At 48.7% G+C, this 22,936-nt stretch overlaps 2 protein-coding genes across 2 annotated transcripts in view; both read right to left on the minus strand.

The window, feature by feature from the left end:
- The window catches only part of LOC307081687 (neuronal acetylcholine receptor subunit alpha-9-II-like), a gene marked incomplete at its 3' end in the record, with an annotated part of 46,649 nt that extends 39,863 nt beyond the window's left edge, over nucleotides 1-6,786 (minus strand). Inside the window, exon 1 of the mRNA XM_079744944.1 lies at nucleotides 6,750-6,786. The remainder of the gene's footprint in view (nucleotides 1-6,749) is intronic.
- slc43a1a (solute carrier family 43 member 1a) lies at nucleotides 68-19,970 on the minus strand. Its single transcript, XM_079744943.1, has 15 exons — nucleotides 19,768-19,970; nucleotides 15,919-16,079; nucleotides 15,017-15,209; nucleotides 13,933-13,988; nucleotides 13,451-13,527; nucleotides 6,890-6,982; nucleotides 6,342-6,475; nucleotides 6,063-6,181; nucleotides 5,470-5,616; nucleotides 5,020-5,055; nucleotides 4,425-4,560; nucleotides 3,645-3,780; nucleotides 3,269-3,342; nucleotides 2,673-2,796; nucleotides 68-2,257 (listed from the first exon to the last, which is right to left on the minus strand). Exons 2-15 carry the CDS (start codon nucleotides 16,070-16,072, stop codon nucleotides 2,060-2,062), a joined length of 1,677 nt encoding a protein of 558 aa, XP_079601069.1. The 5' UTR covers nucleotides 16,073-16,079; nucleotides 19,768-19,970; the 3' UTR covers nucleotides 68-2,059.
- Between the last annotated feature and the right edge of the window lie 2,966 nt (nucleotides 19,971-22,936).

The raw sequence follows: 22,936 nt of genomic DNA on the forward strand, positions 1-22,936 counted from the left end.
AAATGTGTAATTGGTTTCTCTTGGAATAACAGTCGACCACTGCAGAGGTTTGAAATAATTAGATTTATTGATAATGTTTTCATCAGGTGTATAGATAGATATATGCATATATAACAAGGGGGGGGGGGGGCAGGAAACGACTTTCTAACTACAAACAAAACAATACAAAATCAAAACATTACATCTTTAGGTGAAAGAAATTCCAGACCACTTGGTTCTGGGGTAACCTTGACGTGAAGTGCGCTGCGGTCCACTGAAACGTCATCACAACCAACCAGGTCCTGTGTATTAGCTTTACAGCCGCGAGGCCGGACTTTGGTTTACCGGGAATCCTGGGTCTCGGAGGATCAAGGTCTAGGAAATGGGTTCGCTTGTGTACACTCACAAACAAAGTGATGCAGGAGGTGAGCCGGAAGTTAGCGTGCAGAGCAGGAGTCAGCGGTAGCAAAGCTTCAGAACCCACCGACACACATGGGGGTGAGACGGCCAATGGGAATAAATCCAGCAAAATGGCGGCTTCTGCAATGATCTAGACTGCTTCAGATCAACTGGCGGTCCAGAATCAAACCGTATCCAAGTCCGTTCTCTAGGCCGGCTTACGGCGGTTGGCTTTGCGCCATTGGTGCAAGTCCTGTGTGAACGTGAACAAGCAAGTATAGGGGGAAAACAACATTTACCGAGCAGGTTTTTTTTTTTTTACTGCAAAATCAAACAAAAGCCCAAAAATACATTGAGTACACAGTAAATATGTAGATGATTCATAACTAAGAAACTACAAAAATATACTACATTGATGATGATAAAAACACTTCCCTTTTCATCACTACCGCCACTAAATGTATAAAAACACACCCAAATACATTGTTTATACACACTATTTCATCTGTGTGTGTAAAGCAGTAAGCAAGTGTTCAACAACCATGCCAAGGTATCAATTTCATCAGTCATCTGCTTCTTTCATAAAAAAAAATGCGTTCCTACATATAAAAACAAACCAGCAAATGTGAAGGTTGATTACAGGGTCCTTCCTTCCTCGGTGGCAGAAATGGACAGACATGGAAACTGGTAACAGCAAGACGGAAGGAGAGGTAGTTATGGTGTCTACCACCAGCCTATCGTGTGTGTATGTGTGTGGATACGTTTAGACGTTCCCCTGCCTGTGTACATGCAGAGGGAATGCTGACGTAGAAGGGGTTTCAATGAAGGGATTATATGTTGGATGCTCCGTAGCAGAAGGTGGCTGAGGGTTGTGTTCTACGTCCTGTGGATAAACACATCGGCTGCAGCACCAGGAGTCCGTATCGTTCACTACAGTAAGAGCACTTCTGCAACATCTCAAAGAGTTGTTGCTGTTCTTTGGTATAGGCAAGGATTGCAATTGTGTACCGTATGAAATGTCTTTCAAGTACCATTACACACAATCTGCATCCACTTTATCAGCAAAACATATGGCTTTTGACTAGAATGGCCCGTTGAGCTTAACCGAGAAAATGAAATCATACACAAAAATGATTAGACTGGTTTCGATTCAATGTCTGAAGGGGAGATGTAAATACAGTCCATTGAAATCTTTAGCTTCGACAACAAATATCTTCTCTGTAACACACACACACAACTTGAGCTGTGTATACACACACACACACACACACACACACAAGCTGTTTGTAGTTGACCGAATGGACCAGGAAAGGAATTTCAATACCCGTGCATGGAAGCACATATAATATTTTGTTTCCTGTACTGAAATTGCATTGTGGGAAAATAATGGAAAGCGGACCGGGACCCCAAGGTAACAGTGTCACGCCCCTGGCCGTGGACGGAGTCAGGCTCGCCTCTCTCCTGACGCACTGCAGGCGAGCAGCAGGCGAACATTTGTACTGGGGCTGTTCGTCAATGGGATCCATGTCAAGGCACATTTAACCCCCGCCCCCTGGGGATCCCTACTGGGTGAGGGTGCCACACTCACTCACTCATTCACACACACACACACTCACGCTCGCACTCGCACAGGCTTGCACGCTCAATCATTCACTCACTCACTCCACTTCCCCCCAGGGTCCTAGGCCTCCACGGGGGTGTGGCCGTTGCTGTGGTTCTTGTGTCCGTTGGCCTCCGGGTGGCTGAGCGCCTGCGTCTCCTGGCTGGCGGGCCCCTTGTCCCTGGCGGCGCACTCCTTCTCCAGGTTGTGCCGGTGGTAGAACAGGTAGCCCGGCAGCAGGAAGCCCGCGAAGGAGGAGATCAGCAGGCTCATGTTGATCTGGAGGGTGTCAGGGTTAGGGTCAGAGTACTGGTTTGTACCGATTGTGGTGAACTCACACACGTTTGATATTTGAATATAGGTTATGTGTTTATAATATAAATATTGTTGTTTGTATATACTTGTGTGTGAGTGAGTGAGTGAGTGAGTGAGTGTTAGTGAGGGAAAGTTAATGTGTGAGTGAGTGACCGAGTGAGTGTGAGTGAGTGAGTGTTAATGTTTGAGTGAGTGAGTGTTTGTGAATGATGGTAATGTGTGAGTGAGTGAGTGTTAGTGAGTGATGGTAATGTGTGATTGATCAAGTGCGCGTGAGTGTGTGTGTGTGTGTGATCGAGTGAGTGATTGAGTAAGTGTGAGCGTTACTGAGTGAGTGTGTGTGTGTGTGTGTGTGTGTGTGTGCGTGTGGCGTCCTCACCCAGTAGGGGTCTCCAGCGAGCGGGCCGACCATGGCGATGAACAGAGGCTGCTGCAGCAGCGCGACCACGGCGCTGATCATGGACTGCAGGCCGGTCAGGGTGCCGAAGTGGTTCGACGGGTAGCTGGGGGCCGTGAGAGCCGGGTTAGTACCCAGGAGGACCGTGGCCAGGCAGAACCTCAAAGCAGTGGCAGCATGTATAAACACTGCCACCATACACATCATACACTGTACAGCACAAGTTAGAGGGTTTACGTTATAAAAGGTTTGTGGGCCAGCTTTATGGCTCTGCCCACGAGTGTGCTGACCATGAAGCCTTGTAGCTGGCCAGATCAAGAGCCAGACTTTAGCTTCCAACCTATGCTTTACGTCTTTGTCTCTCTCTTTCCACCATCTGCCCTGTCCATGAAGGCACACGAATCCAATAAAGTAGTGGACAGACGTGTCCAAAAACAAAAAGAAAGAACACTTGACAAACTTTTGTATTTCTCGATCTTAAAATGGGGAAATGTCTAAAGCCAACTCGAGCCGACAGAAGGTGATAGTGTGCGTCGGAAGGCTGGCCCCCTGGGGTCTGGCATGCAGCCGGTACTCACACAGCAGCATAGAGCCCCCCGCAGCAGGAGTGGATGAAGCCTCGCACCATGGTGTGCAGGATGAACGTCAGGACCTGAAGGAGAGGACCGGCTGATGAGGACCTCATGCATACACACACGTGATGGGACGGCGCACACACAAACACCAGACCTTCCTTTGTGTGTGCATGCGTGAATACGAGCTTGTGTGTGTGTGCGTGTCCCTGTGTTTGTGTGTGTGTGTGTGTTCTTGTGTGCGTGTGTGTGCGTGCGTGCGTGCACGTTTGTGCTAACGTGTGTGTGCAAATGTGTGTGTGCAGGTGTGCGTGCCCCTGTGCGTACGTGTCTGCGCCCTTGTGTCTACGTGTGTGTGTGTGTGTGTGTGTGTGTCCTCTACCTGTAGCGGCAGGCTGTCGATGAGGCAGCAGATGCCGAAGGCCAGCAGCAGCAGGTTGGTGAGGACGAAGGCCCGCATGGCGTTGGTCACCTTCTGGATCTTGCTGTCTCTCCTGGGGGAGGCCGACTGGGACGGTCTGGAGAGGGGCGGAGCACAGCCGGGTCACAACCCCGATACACCGCATCGGGTTTCAAACCTGCCCTAAGTACGTTTACCCATGAGCAACCCGTAGCGGCTACAGTTGTAGTGCAGGTTTAGCTGTATTGTTTTGAGACGTGTCTCAGAATGTCCCACGGTGGGGGGGGGGGGGGGGGGGGGGGGGGGGGGGGGGGGAGAACACTTTGTAGGTCAGAGGTTTCTTAATGGAGTAAAGGCTGCGGCAAAAAGTGACACAGTGCAGGTTTCATCAGCTGCTTTCCGGTGTTTATATCGACGTGTGAACCGAACGTATTTGTTTAGTTTGTTTTAACCAATGTCACTCACTCCATGAGGTCATCACATATCATCACACGGTACAAATCGAGGGCGATGTGTGCTGACATGATTGTGACGTGATTTGAACTCTACTCTACTTCTGTAATAATCTCTGGGAAGTGTTTGTCGGCTGCACGCTCAGAAAGAGTAAACACTTTCCTTCATACTGATTCGTTACCCTTTCATTGTGACCTAATCCCGGCTCCAGGGAGTCAACAGACTTTTCTTTTCTCATGCGCTTTCCCAAAATGAACCACGTCGTCACTTTGTCCTAACTATTGCTGTCTTTCTCTCAGTCTTTCTTACTTCTTCCCATCGCTCGGCGCGGGGCTCTTCTCCTCAACGCACTCTTTCATCCTCCAGTCCATGATGTAGCCAATCAGAGGGCAGGTCAGCAGGCAGAGCAGCTGCAGGGTTCCGAAGATGGACGAATAGAAACTCACTGAGGGGTGAAGAAGAAGAAGAAGAGAGAAGAAGGGGTCACAGTCCTGCTTCGGCCGGGTGTAGTTTCTGGTTTGCCCTGCAGGTGTCTCCCTTGGTCCACTCGTTTGACAAACCGAGGGGAGAATGATTTTGAGACTTTACAACCCATTCATTCTCTGCTTTCTTTTTCAATTTGAGTTGAGAGGTGCAGAGGCAGGTGTAGTCAACTATAACTAAAGCGGCATGGGTCATTCATTGTGTTCACCTGTGTTTTTGTCTTGTCTTTTTTCCGTCTGTATTTGCATTTTGGTTCTGTTTTCTAGCAGTCTCTCAATTACAACTTTAGGTTTCCCTGTTCCATTCATACTTTATCGAGGTCTAAACCTTGGTGAATAGGTCTTGACCACAAATCCTCATCATACAAGGCAAACAATCCTCCCTCGCCCTTGAAACAAAGTCCTCGTTAATGTCTACTCACCATTGTCCGCGGCTAAAATCACCAGTTCGTCCGAAGCTAAAGGATAGAAAAAGCATAAAAAGGTCAATCAACAATCACTGACGAGGAACACAGCATGGCACCCAATCACTACAAGCCCTTTGAAACGTGCGCTGTATGCCATACATTCCCTAGTGTAAAGTCTGGGGAATCAGAGAGCGAGTGGGTGTGTTTTATGACGCTTCGTTCACACGACTGGCAACAAAACCGTGAGAACAAAACTGCTGCATACGTTATGCATCACTTACTGCCTCCTACACGCCCTACTGAGGCGCCACCCCCTCGCCTAAAGGGTCTGGAGTATCTCCGGTACTGTGTGTGAACACGTCTGACGCGGCTTATCCCCGGCTGGGTGTTGCATGTGTGAAAGGCTTGTCTCATGTGTGACAGGCCTGTAGGGCGGCTTGAGGGAGGGGGGTCTAGGGGACTCACGGTGGGGGTCTCCCTGCAGGACCATGTACTCCAGCATCTTGTTCATGGCGCCCATGAAGAAGATGATCCTGAGCTGGGACATGCCCATGGTCACCAGACTCCACAGGAAGATGGGCGAGAACACGGAGCGACGGAACGGCACGGCCGCTGGGAGGGGGAGGGGGGGGAGAGAGAGAGAGAGAGAGAGAGAGAGAGAGAGAGAGACAGAGAGAGAGAGAGACAGAGAGAGAGCGACAGAGAGAGAGAGAGAGACAGAGAGAGAGAGAGAGACAGAGAGAGAGAAAGAGAGAGACAGAGAGAGAGAGACAGAGAGAGAGAGAGAGACAGAGAGAGAGAGAGAGAGACAGAGAGAGAGAGAGAGACAGAGAGAGAGAGAGAGAGAAGGGAAGCACCTCAAGTTAATTTAAATGCTGTACTTAAATATACAGTGTGTCTTTACGTGCGTGTGTGTGTATAGCTGCATGTCTTTGTGAATACGCGGCGTGCGTGTCTGTGTGCTTGTGTATGAATACGTGGATCACGTGTATGTGTGGGACCGTGTGTGTGCATGCAGATGTGTGTATGCGTGTCGGTTATCCGAGTTGTAAACTCACAAACTGTGGCGTCGGGCAACTTCTCGGTGGAGCGTCGAACGTCTTTGTTCCTGTCGCTCAGCCTCTCTCCTACCGCCATCTGCTCTGGGGAAGACCCTTCCTGTACCTCCAGGATGTTACTGTCACACACACACACACATACACACACACACACACACACACACAAACACACAGGGTCAACGATTCTATTCCTGTCTGTTCCATTGTGTTTTATACAAACTTTGTTCCCTAGCCCAGAGGAACTAAATCGACATTGGCCGATTGACAGCGGCCACTGACCTATAGTCCACCTCGTCCGGGGTGGGGAAGCCCTCCTTGGGCCAGTTGATGAAGCAGTTGCCGAACACGAACGCAGCAAGCCCCGCCCATACCCACATGATGACGTTAAAGGACACGCCCGCGTCATAGATGAGCTGGGGAGACGGAGAGGGAGAACTTCCTTAATAAATCACGTGACAGTGTTCCTTTGTCATATTCTATTTGATAGATTAAAGCTATTTATATTTTATATCCTGTTGTGATTATAACGTTGTCAGAGGAAAGGCTTTCATCCTCTCTGAGCCTATGAAACTTACCATTCTAAATGTAGGTTCAATCACACACACACACACACTGACCGAGAATAGGTACAAGCACAAAGACACACTGACCCAGGAGAGGTACACACCGACCCACATAAATACACACACACACACACACACACACACACACACACACACACACACACACACAGGAGAGGCCACTCACAAACACTGACCAAAGAGATGTAAACACACACAGACAAACCCACACCCACACGGTCATGTGAGTGGGGGGGCTGCAGGTACCTTGACTCCGGGGAAGGTGACGGCCGAGGAGGCGTAGGAGCCGATCATCAGGGACATGATGGTGGAGCTCAGGCTGCCGAACATGTTGGGGAGCTGGGGAGGGAAGGCACAGCGGAGTGAGGGACACGCACACAGAGACCCACAGAGACCCACTGGGACCCACTGGGACCCACTGGGACCCACTGGGACCTAAAGCGACCCAAAGAGACCTACTGGGACCCAAAGAGACCCACTGGGACCCACTGGGACCCACTGGGACCCACAGAGATCCACTGGGACCCAAAGAGACCCAAAGAGACCCACTGGGACCCAAAGAGACCCAAAGAGACCCAAAGAGACCCACTGGGACCCACTGGGACCCACTGGGACCCACAGAGACCCACTGGGACCCAAAGAGACCCAAAGAGACCCAAAGAGACCCACTGGGACCCAAAGAGACCCAAATAGACCCACAGAGACCCACAGAGACCCACAGAGAAACACAGAGACACACAGAAACACAGAGACAGAGGAGACAGAGCAGAGCAGGGTCTGCTGTCTGTCTGGGATTCCGTCGCACGGTGGTGGTTTGAACGAGGTGTAATGAGCGGTGTCGTCCACTAGGGGGCGTGCAGAGCGCTGTACGAGGAGGCTGCCTTGCAGGACTGCCTCCAGGTGAAATGAAAACGACCAACCATCAGACTTAAGGCAGTTCCTTAGTGTGTTTCGAATAATGTTATTCTCTACAGACGGAGGGTGACATAATCATACACTCACATCACACCAAGCCGAGGTGTCCCTAAGCAAGACACATAGCCCTTTCTGCTGGCGCCTTGCATGGTTTATTCTGCCATCTCTGTGTGAATGTGTGTAGGAATGGTTTTAAGTCACTTTAGATAAAAGCATCTGCTGAATGCCCTAAATGTAAATGTAAAGATGCACTCACACACATCACACAACTACACACACATCTTCGTGAACGTGGACATCACAAACTCAGCGTGAACCGGTCCCAACCCCAACTACTTTTGACGCATTTTCTTCTAACTTTCTGTAAGGCAAGAATATACTTGTGCGTCCCTGCGTGAACGTATGCCTAACGTTCCCTTGAGTTCATCCTCCTTTGAATCTCGCCGCTTTCAATTTGCAGACGCAGATGTGCACCTGCAAACTCCATGAATGCGTTTCCTCCCCCCAGCCCCAGACCTCCCTGCGCGTCGCACAACTTAAACCTCAAAGCCAACACTGGGTTCGCCCAGGGGCAGGGGGCGGGGGGGGGGCATGCTGTAATGCAGACAGCATTAAAGGTGAAGGGAGTTCAGGTCACAGGAGTCACGGGGCCCTCGCTGAGCCCTGACACATTGTTCCGCCAGGGTTCCGGGTCTGCCGGGGAACTGCACCGCGCACAACCTCTGCGTCAGGCTCTGCAGCCGGCGGGAACTCTTTATGTCCCGAAGGTCGCCCAGCAGGCCAGAACAAATCATATATGAGGCTGGCCTATTTACAGTAGTAAGGAGCTTAGCCCCGCACCAACAACCACCGCATTGTGCAGCGCTTTGATGCGCGGCTGAAATGGGTCAATCTTGATTAGAGCGAATCACCTGCTTTGGATTTGGAGGAAGGGGGGTCCGCTGCGACTTAGCTGGCGATCGCCGGCACTTTCTTCATCGTTTCTTTCTTTTTCTTACTTTCTGTCGTCGCCTCGGCGTAAATCCCCCGACGCCCCCCGCTTTCCCACCGCCATCTCATAGTTTTTTTCCGCTGATGTGAGCATTTTTCCAAAAACCCCCACCCCGTCCCTCACCGTAGACCAGGGAAAACTGTGTTAATTATAGTGGACGGGGGGGGGGCGACCCGTGAACAGAACAGTATAGCGCTGTGTAGAGCAGGGGGGGCTTCTTAGGGGTGAATGAGGGCACAGTGTAGAGAGAGCGACAGACAGACAGACAGACAGACAGACAGACAGACAGACAGACAGACAGACAGACAGACAGACAGACAGACAGACAGACAGACAGACCGACAGAGAGAGACTATGTGTTCTCGTTTGACTGTGCCACTTTGGAAAACAATATTTGCTGCTCCGTATGTACTGTTTGGTCGCCTATTTGCTCAGGGAGAGTGAGAGGCGGATGATGAAGAGTACAACATTTAAGGAATGCCGAGAGGTGTTTTCTCTGTACAAACATTCCTGAAGCCACCCTCTCTCTGTGTGCGATCAGAAGGTCTGCATGTGTAACACCTAGGTGATTTATGTATTCATGAATATGCCTCATAACATGTTTTTGACATGTGCATATGTCAGGATAGGTGTGAGGGGGCGGGAAGGAAGAGGAAAAAGTCCCGCCTCTTGAGGAAAACATTCCTCAAACACTAGCCTTCATTCAGGACTTCTGCGAATCCAAGTGTTCCACAGGCCCATATTGTTCCCCGGTTCTCTGTATTCCCTCTGTATTCTCCGGGCCAGCCAAGACGTCAGGAATTCTGGCAAGAGGTCACTCTGAGCACACAGAGAATTCTGTGTATCTCACCTCCCGACGCGAGAGCAAAGCTCTCTCAGCCGTGTGCTGATGTCAGCATTCGAGTTCACGGGAGACGGATGCACAGTGAAGGGAACGTATGGGAAACGGAAAAGTCACACACAAAGTCACACACACACACCCACACACACCTGTGGCTAGGGTACCCTGGTTATGGGTGTTTGTAGGGATTGTGTGGTTGGGAGAGGGACCACAGTAGATTATCTCGTTGCACAGAGGTTGGCAGAACGGGGGGGGACAGTGACGGTTGCACACTCTAGAGTGCTGGGTTGAGATTGCGAAAGCACAACACTTGGACACACCCATAGACACACAGACTGGATGGAAAAGGAAAGCATTTATGAAAGAGCGCCGGCGGAACAAAGAGAAAGGGACAGTTGTGAAGAAGGCGGATGAAAGATCTGGGGACAGAGAGAGTAGTGAATTGTTATTCTTGGGCAGGGGGCTGTGGGAGGGACTGGGCGAGGGAGGGACAGCTGCAGCAGCCCTCGCTCTGCTCTCGGTGAGGCTCACAGCAGGAAGTACCAGACGCAGCTGCACAGAGCCACTTCCTGCGCGAGCCGCGGCCAGAGCCCCTCTTTCTATGAATCCACTCTGAAGTCCAAAAGTCTGGTCACAGGGTCCACGCCTCTGTTCTGCGTGCAGAGGGTTTTGCTCATCACAATGCATCATGGGATTATTTCTTTCCCGTACTCTGTATATTCAGGACTCGGGAGAGTTGTAGTAATGTGAAGTCCAAAATCAACGGTAATATACCTCAACCTAGGCTAATCATTTTCTCGCATGAGAAACGCTTGGGCAGTTTCAAAGACAACAATGTCTCCCCATAATGACAAATCATTCCATGGTTTATTACTAAACAATGACTAAAAAACCCTTACTACTAACATAATTACTATATATCTGCTCCCATAATGGATGCGGTCATGAAGAGGTACCAACTCTATAGGCCTGTATAAAAGAGAAAACAAGGTATACTACCTCATCATTGTGCACATAGGCATTGAAGCTGTAGTTTGCTGACCATAACTATCAAACATATCAAAATGAATTAAGAGTTTACTCCTTCTTCTTTGTGCCACCATTTTGTGTGACATAATGGTATTTGTCCTGACAATAGGTTAGCCCTGGTCCACTGCAGACCAAACACATTAATACCTCTGCCTCCACCTCCTCCAACTGCCAATCCCTAGCAAGATAACAACACACCCACCTCCCCACACCAGGCATTTTTATCATACCAACACACACACACACACACACACACACACACACACACACACACACACACACACACACACACACACACACACACACACACACACACACCTTGCCTCAAGTCTGGCCCCAAACCACACTGTGGTGGACATTATTTATATCTTTAACTACCTCTATGTTCTTTGCGTCATCTGCCTCGGACATAACATAAGCCTTATAAGTACAAATAGGTCACTCAACAGAATGACCTTTAGGTCATGTACACCGCACTAATTCAGGTATTTCCAGGATTGACAGAATAGAGCTTGGTTGACGTGTGTCACGGCTGCCGAGTGTCTCTTAACAAAGACCAGCTGGCCCTCTCTCATTGGCTGCTGCCTAGCAATGCCCCTCAAGAAGGCCAATGGCGTCAAAGGCCAGTGGAGCTCCTACTCCTGGCCAAGAATACCTGCAGCCAGGTCTGTTTATTGCTATTCATATTTCTTTATTACTGACGCTAGATGCCCCGTGGTGCCTTTGTGCTCGTCCTGATCAGGGATGTCTGATTATAACGCAACACTAATGAACACACGGTGAACACTATTAAGCCAATTGTACAAGTAACCTATCCTAGGGTGTCCAGATGTTCACTGGTTCGTCCCCAGTGCCTTTGTGCTTGTTCTTATAAGCGCTTTATAATATAAACCTACAGTAATGAAAAAAAACATACACATCTTAACGTGACGATAACATTACGAAGCACACCGTGACTCATGTCCATATCCTGCCCAGCGTAACCTGCTTGTTATAACAATCATGTCCGGGTTCCGTTGGCTGTTCCCCGCTGCACTATGTCTTATGTAAACGTACAGCAGTGGGAACCCATGCATATAGCATTACATAATGCTAAGAGGAGGACACTGTGTCTGCTGGCCTCTGCTGATCTTCAGTTGTGCAAACTCACCCTGACGGCGGGGTGCTGGCCCCCCGCTGGCCCCCCGCTGGCCCCACGCACGGCGGGATGTCCACCGGGGCTTACGAACAACCGCGACCTTCCCCCTCGCTCTACATCTGCCTCGTGTTAGACGATGCCGCGTGTGTGCGTGTGTACGTGTGCGCGCGTGTGTGTGTGTGTGTGTGTGTGTGCGCGTGCGTGCGTGTGTGTGTGTGTGTTTGTGAGATAGGGGCAGTTGTTACGTCCATGAAATGTAGATGTAGTGCTTTTACTTGAAACCATATCTTTTTATTTCAGAGAAACCAAAGATGGTGAGCACATTCACGTCGGCCATATTTCCAAGGGACACAAATAATAGCAGTAGTAGTTGTGTGTGTGTGTGTGTGTGTGTGTGTGTGTGTGTGTGTGTGTGTGTGTGCGCGAGTGTGTGGGTGTGTGATGTTCTGTATGAGCGCACATGCACAGGCAAGAGCACAGCCATGGCTCCGGTGAGGGATGAAGAGGAGAGAGGAGACGAGAACGAGGAAGGAGGCCCGACCGTACCATATGGACGGCTGCTGCGGAGTGTTTCGGTGTGAGGGGAAGTGGGTGGAGCCTCTAAGGGGTGGGGGAGAGGGTGTGAGGGGAGTCGAGGGCTGTGATTGGCTGAGTCGCAGAGCGAGAAAGAGAGGGAGAGCGTATCGAATTTACACTAATGATTAAATGTAACAGGTGTGCCAGTGTGTGAGGCAGGAAGGGAGAGATGGAGAAAGAGAGAGAGAGAGAGAGAGAGAGAGAGAGAGAGAGAGAGAGAGAGAGAGAGCGAGCGGGAGAGAGAGAGAGGGGGGAGAAAGAGAGAGAGAGAAAGAGAGAGAGGGCGGAAGAAAGAGAGAGAGAGGGAGAAAGAGAGAGAGAGCGGAAGAAAGAGAGAGAGAGAAAAGAGAGAGAGAGCGGGAGAAAGAGAGAGAGAGGGAGAAAGAGAGAGAGAGGGAGAGAGAGGGAGAAAGAGAGAGAGAGAGAAGGAGAGAGAGAGAGGGAGAGAGAGAGAGAGGGAGAAAGAGAGAGACAGAGATTGTTGCCAGTAGTGCGTTGCACCTCCTAATCAAGGACAGATTCCCGCTAAAACGCACACACACACACACACACACACACACACGCACACACACACGCACACACACACACACGCACGCACGCGGTGCGAGCTCACAACGCGGAGCACTCTTGCCTGCAGCTGGCAGGGCCGCTAGTGAAAACAGGGCCGGGGGACGGCGCGGGCACCAGCTGACGCTCGGCACGCTAAACACACGCCCGGCCCGAGAGTACACAAACATAGCTGGAGAGTCACAACACAGAGGCCCTCCGTCAGCTGAGCCCAGGGGCGGGGGCCCTGGGACCGGGGTGGGGAGGGTGGAGGGTCTGACGGCTACCAACAACACAGGCTGCTGCTGATGCTGCGACAACAAACCCAGGGCTCTCTCTCTCTTGATCTTCTGTTATGTAAGCGAGGGGCCCGGCTGGGCTCCGTGACACACGGGGCCACTCGTGTTTCCATTGAGCCCAAGAGAGAGACGCGGACGGGTGGCTTTGGGTTCAGTCGGGGCACATGAGACGACCAGAGCCGCCGGCCGCGTTTTATTTATAATTCATACTTTTCCATGACGCGCCGGCCGTGGTCACCAGAACTCCCGGGGGACCGGTTGCTGGTGTCTGCTTCGTGTAAAACGAGCGCCGAGTGATGTCACTTTGTTAAAGTAAACACAAGTGACACTTTTCTGAGCCAATCGCGTGAAACCGGGTTGCTTCAGGTGGTGATCGGCGCCGGGTGGATTCGGTGTCGCTTGCTGTCCCTGTGTGGTGCAGCCCCGTCAAAGCTTCGACATGCCTCTCTCTTATTGGGTGGGAGTTTCTTACCGTCAGGGAGGTGAAGGTGAGGCAGATTCCTCCGAAGCCGTTGAAGGAGAGGGCCAGGAAGATGAGCGCCGACAGCACTGGAGAGGGGGGAGGGACGGAGAAAGAGTTTGATTGTCTCCATATCAACCGCATAGATCAACCGTTCAATTTCCAATTCCTTCTAGGAGCGTCACCTAATCCACTGAACGTGACTGCATGACTCGGTCGATTCATGAGAATGGGGAACTATGAGCAGAAACCAGCAGCCACTTGTTTGCTAGTGCCGGTAAAAGTCAGCCGTTTCCTTGCCAGATAGGCCGTTAAACCGGAGCGATCAGAAGGACAGTGTACACTGTGCAGGTGTGTCTTCTAGGTGTGTCTCTCGCTGGAGGGGCCCAGACAATGCTTTTCAACATGGCTGGCTGCCCGCTAACGCTCCTGCTAATCCCTAAAGGCATGAGCCGTGGAGCACGCTCAGAGCTGGAGCGGTTCCAGTCACTCACCTGCCGGGTCGTAGGCGGACATGGACATCATGACGCACGACAGGCCGAAGCAGAAGCTGAACGGGAGAACAAAGAGTAGACTATGTCAGGCAACGACCCCCACCTTATTGATAAACATCATTGACCTGCCGCGAGTGACCGGTCATTCGGTGAATGTCATTCATAAATTGTCCAAATTTTACAATTATGACTCATCCTTTGCATAGTTAATATTTGCCCTGTAGATATCACTGGGGATTCAGGGGAGCAATGGGAAGCATATCAATGATATACAGTGTGAAAATGTGGCTCTGACCTAACTTATCATTCCTGGTTTTTTACTTTAATACATAAATCCATGTCTCGTGTGTCTTCGGCTGCACAGGGCCAGAGGCAGTGTGAGCAGAGTGCTCAACTGCCTGCACTTTCTGATAACTTATCTACCCATGTCTTTTGCCTAGACTAGAGTAATACAGGCTGCGTGTGCGCATGTGCATGTGCGTGCCTGTGTGTGTGTGTGTGTGTGCGTGCCTGTGTGTGTGTGTGTGTGTGTGTGTGTGTGTGTGTGTGTGTGTGTGTGTGTGTGTGTGTGTGTGTGTGTGTGTGCGAGTGCAACCAGGGTCTCTCTCCTCAGAGAGCAGGACTGGGAGCGAGTTTCAGGGTGATCATGCATGTTTATTGGCGCCTTTTTGCCTTTAACACATTCTCTAACAGTGTAGTCACTGCATTGTTTATGTGTGGGTGTGTTTACACACAAATTACTCATTCATCACTACTAGAATACTACACTGCAAACTTTCTCCCACAAACACGTAGACACTCTCTCTCACACACAGACAATACGCACAAACACATACACACACTCACACACACACACACACACACACACACACACGTCATAACACTAATCCAGAGCATTAGGCATAAACTGTAACATACTACAACAACAATAATCCAACACAAAACGATCAGGGTTAGTCCCTCCTGCCAAAAGTGAAAGTTACATCCGGTTATACTCTTTTATGGCTATCAGAGACACTCAGCGCATCACAAGCCCACACACACACAGGCACACAGCAAAAGGAACCAAAGGAGGGTTTCTCACCTGCCGACCAGCCGGAGGGGCCGCGGGCCGTACTTGTCCATCAGGATGCCGAGGGGCAGGGTGGTGGCGCTGAGCAGGAACGAGCCGATGGTGAAGCCCAGGTTCAGCATCTCCTCCTGGTCCACGCAGCTCAGCCACTTCTCCGCCTCCTGGCTCGAGGCGTTGCCCAGGGAGACCACCAGAGAGTCGTTCTCTGGGGGAGGAGGGGGACAGCAATGAAGAACGAGACGTAAGGCCGGAATTCTCACCCACGTTTGCAGGCGGGCGTGCGTGTGTGTGCGTGTGCGTGTGTGTGCGTGTGCGTGTGTGTGTGTGTGTGCGTGTGCGTGTGTGTGATATAGAGAGAGATATAAGGCTAACCTTCCAGAAGATGCCTATATCGATATTAGGAAGTAAAAAAAATCCGATATCGGCCGATATTGAGAATATAGATACATTGGACGTTATTCATAATATATCATAAATTGTGAGCTAAAGGAACCAATTAACTGTATGGGGAGGAGGTAACAACCTTCACAAAGAACATGACGTAAAGCAGTCAGTGTTGGGAGTGTTTACGTGGATTTGCTCAGATAAAGCATTTAGAGGTTCAACCACCACAGGAAAGGATTAATAAAGAGGTAATTACATTCATAAATCAACACCACGATTTAAGTTTTCTTATCGGTGCCTTTTGGCAAACGTATATGCCAATACCGATATATCTGTGACAGGCCAACATCGGCTGATAAAAAAATCGTCCAACCGATATATCGGTCTGGCAAATATATTTAAATCACAACATAAGTACCAGAAATGTTAAGTGTGATTATTTTTCAACCTCCTTATCACAGAACAATTTCGAAAATTCCGAACCGATCAAAAGGACGATGGATTTCCGCGGCTATGTTTTTTTTTTTTACCTGTGCACAGGTGAGAGTAGAAGCCCTCCCTCTTGAGCATGATGAGCAGCGAGCCCCATCCCAGAAGCACTGCCGAACACAGCAGATTCTCGATCACCGCCGTCACGGCCATCCACCAGCGCCTCCTGTAGGCCTGGAGGAGAGAGGCCCCCATGGCAGCTCTGGAGGGGAGGGAGGGGGGCAGTGTAAATGAGGACAGGCGATACGATACAGAGTACTTCAGAGAACACTGACAGACGGTCACCCTTGTTGAAACTCGTGATACGAATTGAAGACGGCAAAAGGATACAAGATGTTGTTGCTGGCTGTTTATATACCTTTTTGTGGGGGGGGGTTTGTGCTAATTTTGTCGATACCTCCTTTTATTTACTCTTTATTTACTCGACGAGAGCAATAAATACTAATCTGGCGAAAAAACAAAAAATGAAAGAGATTAATAACGTACAAAGAGGAATCAGGTACAGTGGAATAATTAGGGATTAGTGACTTGTGAGGGATCATCACCGTGCGCACTGAGGCGTTCGGACAGCGCTGTTTGGGAGTAATCACGTCCTGCCGAGAGTGACGGAACTGCCCGGGGGGAGACTTCCGTGACCCCTGCCCTCATTAGCAGCCCTGGTTCTGGTAAATAAGGATTGCTGGGTGCCTGAAACGTGGATTCTCTGCTCTGCACTCGGTTACCTCTGCAGCCCCGGACGCCCCCTATGGCTTCACCTCCGATCTCCATTCCATCGGACCTCCGTGGGTCTCAGTTTAGTTTTTCGGCCAATAGTTAAAGAGGTCAATTCTTTATTTTCCCCTTTTCTTTATGTAACCTGCGATTAAATATTGCATTACACCGGTTGCAGCGCACATTAGAAACAGAATGATGGAGAATGCAATGTTAATCAGAATCCGTTCTGTCATCACAAATTCACTACTAGGCCTAGACACGTGACCAAAAGCAAACGATGGTGGGGTAGACGAATGAATTAGTTAGACGGATCAGTAGTAGGTTTCAATGGGGAGAGATCACACTCCCATTAACACATCTTGTGCCATTGTAAACACACACACACACACACACACAGACAGACACACACACACACACACACACACACACACACACAGACACGCAAGACAGGTGACCGTAAACTTTAACTTCACCACGTAAACAGATACTTGGCCAAGGTCAGTAACGACCCCTGTCTGCACAAACAAACTGTGTGTGTGTGTGTGTGTGTGTGTGTGTCTGTGTGTGTGTGTGTCTGTGTGTGGGCGGGGGGCTCACTATGAGACCATCCTCTTGACTCTTGCAGGCGCGTGCCTGAAGAGGGTCTTAAAAGGCCACTTTCTGTCTGTGTGTGTTTGTAAGCTTGTAGCCTGTGTGTGTGTGTGTGTGTGTGTGTGTGTGTGTGTGTGTGTGTGTGTGTGTGTGTGTGTGTGTATGTGTGTGTGTGCGTGAGGGCGGGTAATGTGATCAGCCATAGCCCATTGCACTGCTTTTGTGCATGTGAAAAGGGGGTTCCCATTGTGACGGAGGCCCCCCTGTTGACACCCCTATTCAGCGGGCGCGGTTCTACGGGCGCCCATCGGTGACACAAAGGAGGGGAAGCCTCTGCTTACAACGAGTACCAGGCCAATTTATAGCCTACCAATTAAGTGATTCGGATACTGTCAGGGGCACGCCGCCCGTGGGACGGCCTGCATTGTATTCACTGACATGTCCATATGGCTTCCTCAGTGCGGTGTGTACCGAGTCACGTACACTGCTGTGCGGTCGCCTCTAGAGAAACGTTGAGAATGTTCATCAGAGGGCTGCAAGGTATCGACTAAAAGAGAACAATGAGGTGGAACTGTCGCAAGATGAGAACGCGCTGTACCATTCAAACCTTGCTGCAGCGACAGCGATATAGTGTGTCTCCTTTTTCCGACAAATGTGCTCATTGTAAGTCGCTCAGGATTAAAGTGTCTGCTTAACGCCCTGAATGTAAATGTCAATGTCAATAGAACGCACTCGTTTTGACCTCGCCGACCTAAAAGCGTAGTCTGGATCAGGTCTGTACCGGTTTGAAAGTAAAGGTCTAAATGCGGAGCCTCACGCGGACAGAGGACAACCTCACTCCAGACCCGTGGGGTCTAAGTTAGGAGCGGCAGGCAGAACAACAACACACCTCGTGGTGGACTAGAGCTGGCCCAGCGCGGGTACTTTGGAAATGTCAGGAGACGCGGTTCACAGGAACACACGAGACCAACCCAGGATAGGACACACCCTGGGGCTACGTCCAGCCAATGTCCAGGTCAAGGGTACCGGTCAAGCTGTGTGTGTGTGTGTGTGTGTGTGTGTGTGTGTGTGTGTGTGTGTGTGTGTGTGTGTGTGTGTGTGGTACATTCGATACATAGAAACTCAAGCCGAAGTTCAAAAGACCTACATTGTAAGATTGTTCTAGTAATTTCCAGTAAAACCGGAATCTATTTTCGGGGAAAGTTAACTTCGAAGAAAAGACTAAGGCATTTCCTTGAGGAAGAGGCCGGTGACCCACCACATGTACTAGAAAACATCATGGTCAACACAAAGTACAATGTTACTAACGAGTAGAAACACGAAATAGTCTCCTTATTTATGGTTAGCAGGCGGTTGTCATCCCCTATTAGACCACTGTGAAGTTTACGGTCGTAATTGGAGTGTGTGTTTGTGTGTGTGTATGCGTGTGGGTTAGGGGGGCGGGGGGCGGTCAGCTGAATGAGCAGGTGAGCCGTCTGCGAGCCGTCCGGCTCACCAAATAAGGATTTCCGGAAACTCCAGGGATTTGAATGATGCAATGTTGTCTGCTACAGCGACGGGCAAGCATTGGAAACTTGTGGAGGCTATTCTCAGGTCAATTAATGCCCACATAACTGTAACGTTTAATGGGAAATCTGTGACTCCTTTGCAGGTATACCTCGATGTTCTCCCCTTTGTTCACTTGTTCCCACGTTTTGAGCTTGACCTGTAGTGTTTATCGAGCTTTCTGGGCTCTTAGGACGGCAGGCCAATTAATTCTAACAAGTAAAACAAGTTAAAGAAACGTTTCCCCCAATGGAGCCTTTGATCCCCGTAGCGTACGAAGACGCCCACCCCCTCGCAGCGGGGTCTCAAGAGTGTGAGTCAGGGGCGCCCAACAGCTGCCTCTCCTCGGTGATGAACCCCGGTAGCCTCTGGTTACCATCACAGTGGGTGGTTGGTGTCATATGAGGTAGATACGACTATGGACAATATATAACCAAATGTCTTGGTCATTTTTCCGACCTAAAAACGCATCCCGCCGGCTCAGTGTTGTGTTACCGAAACCTAAAACTATTGACTTTAGTACCATGATCCTATCTAAATGTTAAGAAAAGCAGTGTTGCAGGGGGGAGGACTGAAGCGCCATGCTGGAAAATATCCATCAGTGGGCCAGTCAGTCACTTCCGCAACGTGTGTGTGTGTGTGTGTGTGTGTGTGTGTGTGTGTGTGTGTGTGTGTGTGTGTGTGTGTGTGTGTGTGTGTGTGTGTGTTTCCATTTCTGGGCGCATAGAACCGCATAGAACTTGAGGTCATAGAACTGCCAAATCATTAATAACGCAGCACTTACTCTTTTCTTTAGAGTTAGACTAGATTCCAGACTAGCTAGGCTGGGATCAGACTGAGAGTGAACAATAGTAAAACCTACACATCTGCCACGTGTTTGAAGACGCCGGTTGATGCCATTGTAACATAGTTACATACTTCAGCTTTTGTAATAGCGTATTTACAGCTTGGTTTTCCAGAAACTGTTTAGAGTAAGATACTATTTGATAAAAGTATGTATTTTAAGATATGAACAACAGAAAACAGATCATTGTACTTACTTGGGAGTTGGGCGTTCTCTTGAAACAAAAAAAATATGGGAGCCTTTGCTTGGTCACCTAGTGGCCTAGGATACAAGTTTAAAACACAACTTGCGTACAAATAATAAATGTTTCAAAAAAATAAATAAGGGGAAAGGAAACGTAAGCAGCGATCACGTTTTGAGATGCGCGACAAGAGCCCGTCTCTGCTTCCAGCGACTCGGAGTAACGATCACTACACTTCTTAAGGATTATTTGTGCTCATTCTACTACTGACTCCCCTCCCTGTTTGGTTGCTAATTCCCTCCCTCTTCTGCTCCGCAGCCACCCTCCGCGGCAGTACCTATTCCTACTGGGTTGCTCATATAGAGGGTCGCGGTTTGGAGTGAATTAATCCATCAACTATTTTAATGTTCCAAATAAACCATTTCTTAGGACATGGCTGCATTGCTTCGAGTGGGGTGAGAAACTGCGAGGGAGACATACGTGCTGCAGAATAAACGTATTTTTTTTTAAAAAAAAACATACTATGGTCTATTGGGCTACACTTCTGAAGTGATACACTGTACAGCGGTTGTCCTGCCGTGGATCCCTGAGCTGAGGTAGGTTTGGTACAGCTGCAGGAACAGCAGCTGGAAGAGCATACAGCAAACCCACATCTCTCTATCATCACAATGACCATCACCCGAAAGAAAGGAAACAGAACCATGAGGACCAGTAGATGCCACAACCTTTCTGTTGCATGAATAGCTAATTTATACGGTGCAACCCTACACAGGCTATTTGCCTTCTCTACCCTGTTGATAAATAAATACTTCCCTAACTATAGAGTTCTTGTCAGCCAACTTAAAAAAGAGTTCAAACCTAGTATTCACCAGTTGATGTTCATCGTAGGCTATTGGTCTACTATGACCACCGACAAACGCACATAAACAAGCCCACGATAACAGTAAAATAGATTATATAAGACATGAGATCCCAGCAGGAAGGCGGATTTTGAGTTAAGTTTTTTTTTACGAAATCTAATCCTAAAATAACAATCTTCAGTAAAATAATATCAGGCTACTTGTCAGAACTTGAGTTCTAACAGCATTCCACATTTCCAACATCAACGCATTTCAACGTGAAAGTGGGAAAATCTCTAAACATATGCAATAAAAATGCATGTTTTTTGACAGTGTGTAGTCTCTGATGTCTGAAATACAACTATCACTATCTGTCAGAACCTATTGGGTAATACAATTGTACACCTCCAGTTTCACAAAGGCAGCAATTTCAAGCAAACAATGTGCCTTGACTTAAACTTTCCAAAATACAGCCATATCAGTCATTGTCCTAAATTATGGAGCGGTGGGTTTTTGCAGCATTCCCAAGTTCCAGACTGGCTCATTTCAACGTTAAAATTAGAGGAGGTTAACTCTGTGTGTGCTGGTACATCTCCGCTCCTCTGTGAATGTAAATACCCCACCCCCTACCCCAGATGCTTCCTGCATCTGAATACACTTTAAATAATACCAGGCGAACAGGGTGTCAAATCGATTCTCGTGCTTTTAGACGCTCCTAAACCAGATCTCTGTGCCACAGAGCTAGAAGGCGCGCATGGGAACTTCCCATTCATTACATAAGTGTGGCTAAATGTTGGTTATAGATGGTCTCACCCATTGAATGGTTTGAAATACAAATGAGCAAAAAGCTCGCCTCTTCTTTCTTCGTCATTGTATCTTTTGTATTGTCTTGACGCTTTATCTACCTGAGGGTAAACGACTCCGATGCCCCACGGAGCAGTCGCGATGCCAATTACATTCACGTCTGCTGTGCGTGGGTGCATATGCAAATATTCAGTTGAAATGCATTGGTTCATCAACACAAAGCACTCGGTGACAATCGCACAGCAACAATGCATGAGTCTATTATAACAACTCTTATACAAGCTAAAAGAAAGAGGATTTGAGGACACATTCTTTGGTTTAAATTGTTGCATTCTCTGGTTCCACTTGGGATGATTACCAACTGAGCCACTAGGTGGGAGTATTCACACAAATCTAAATCAATTTAGATTAGGGATTTTCTTTTTTTTAAAAGAAAACCCGTCATGTCCTATCATGTGAAAAGATGGAACCAGAGCTATGTACGATGCTTCACGTGTGGTGTGGTTCTGTCTATCTATGATCTACTTTGGTCCTATTTAAGCTTCGCCCACGTTTCTCCAAAGGCTCACGCCCTAATGCTTTTTATGTATTTTATTGGTCTCTTACTTTAGCGAATGCCAAACAAATTGCTACAAATATATTGCAATGTTTGATTTGCTGGTTTATACCAACACTAGCTCTCTGATTCGCCCCACCATTCATTTCCCGACACGATAAGTAATGAACTCTTCTTACCTGACGTCTGTCAATCAGGGTTAATGAGCGCAACTCACGACCACAGTTCAGAAGTGGATGCTGAACGTGCTACAACTCGTGCTCAAAGGGCTGATGTACTTTATATTATATGCCGTTTTGGGGGTTAATAATTACATCCGGCGGGGTAGTAATAGAAGATGGCTACATGTCTGTAGGTTAAAGGGTTGATATTATGCATTTTCGACTTTTCCCTTTACTTTCGACAGATTTATGCCGACGCCGTATGTATACGCGTAGGATTACCTATGCTTAACCAGAAAAATCGAAGTCCGAGCCAGGGGGAATATTCGCTCCCAGAGAACGCCCTTCAATAAGTGCGTGATACAGCTCGTTTGTGCTCAAACTTTCCTTCCATAATGATGTGAAGTCAGACTGTGCAATAGGCGGTGCCGAAGTTGAATATATTAAATAATAATTTGAAGGCTTACCTAACATGATGGGGGTCAAAATCCTTAAGTTTGAGTTTATTCTTTGCATAGGTTAAATAACCTACATCATTTTTCATTTCTTAATTGGCCATTTTACCCTTTCAAACCCTTTTTCTAATATTTTGTAAGATGTAAGGGAAATTATTTATATAGACAAATCCAAATAAAATGTACATATTTATTAACAGGTGAACTGCATGTTTATCACTGGACACAATTACAAGGAACAGTCTCCTGGCTTCCTGAACTTTGCCAGATTGCACAAGTCCTGCCTTGACTCATGCTTGGACATCAGCTTCCTGCTGGTCTCCTGAGCCATGATCGCTCCATCCCTGTGAGAAGGACTTAGAAGAAGCC

The sequence above is a fragment of the Pollachius pollachius genome (assembly GCF_949987615.1).
Source record: "Pollachius pollachius genome assembly, chromosome: 10".
NCBI lineage: Eukaryota > Metazoa > Chordata > Actinopteri > Gadiformes > Gadidae > Pollachius > Pollachius pollachius.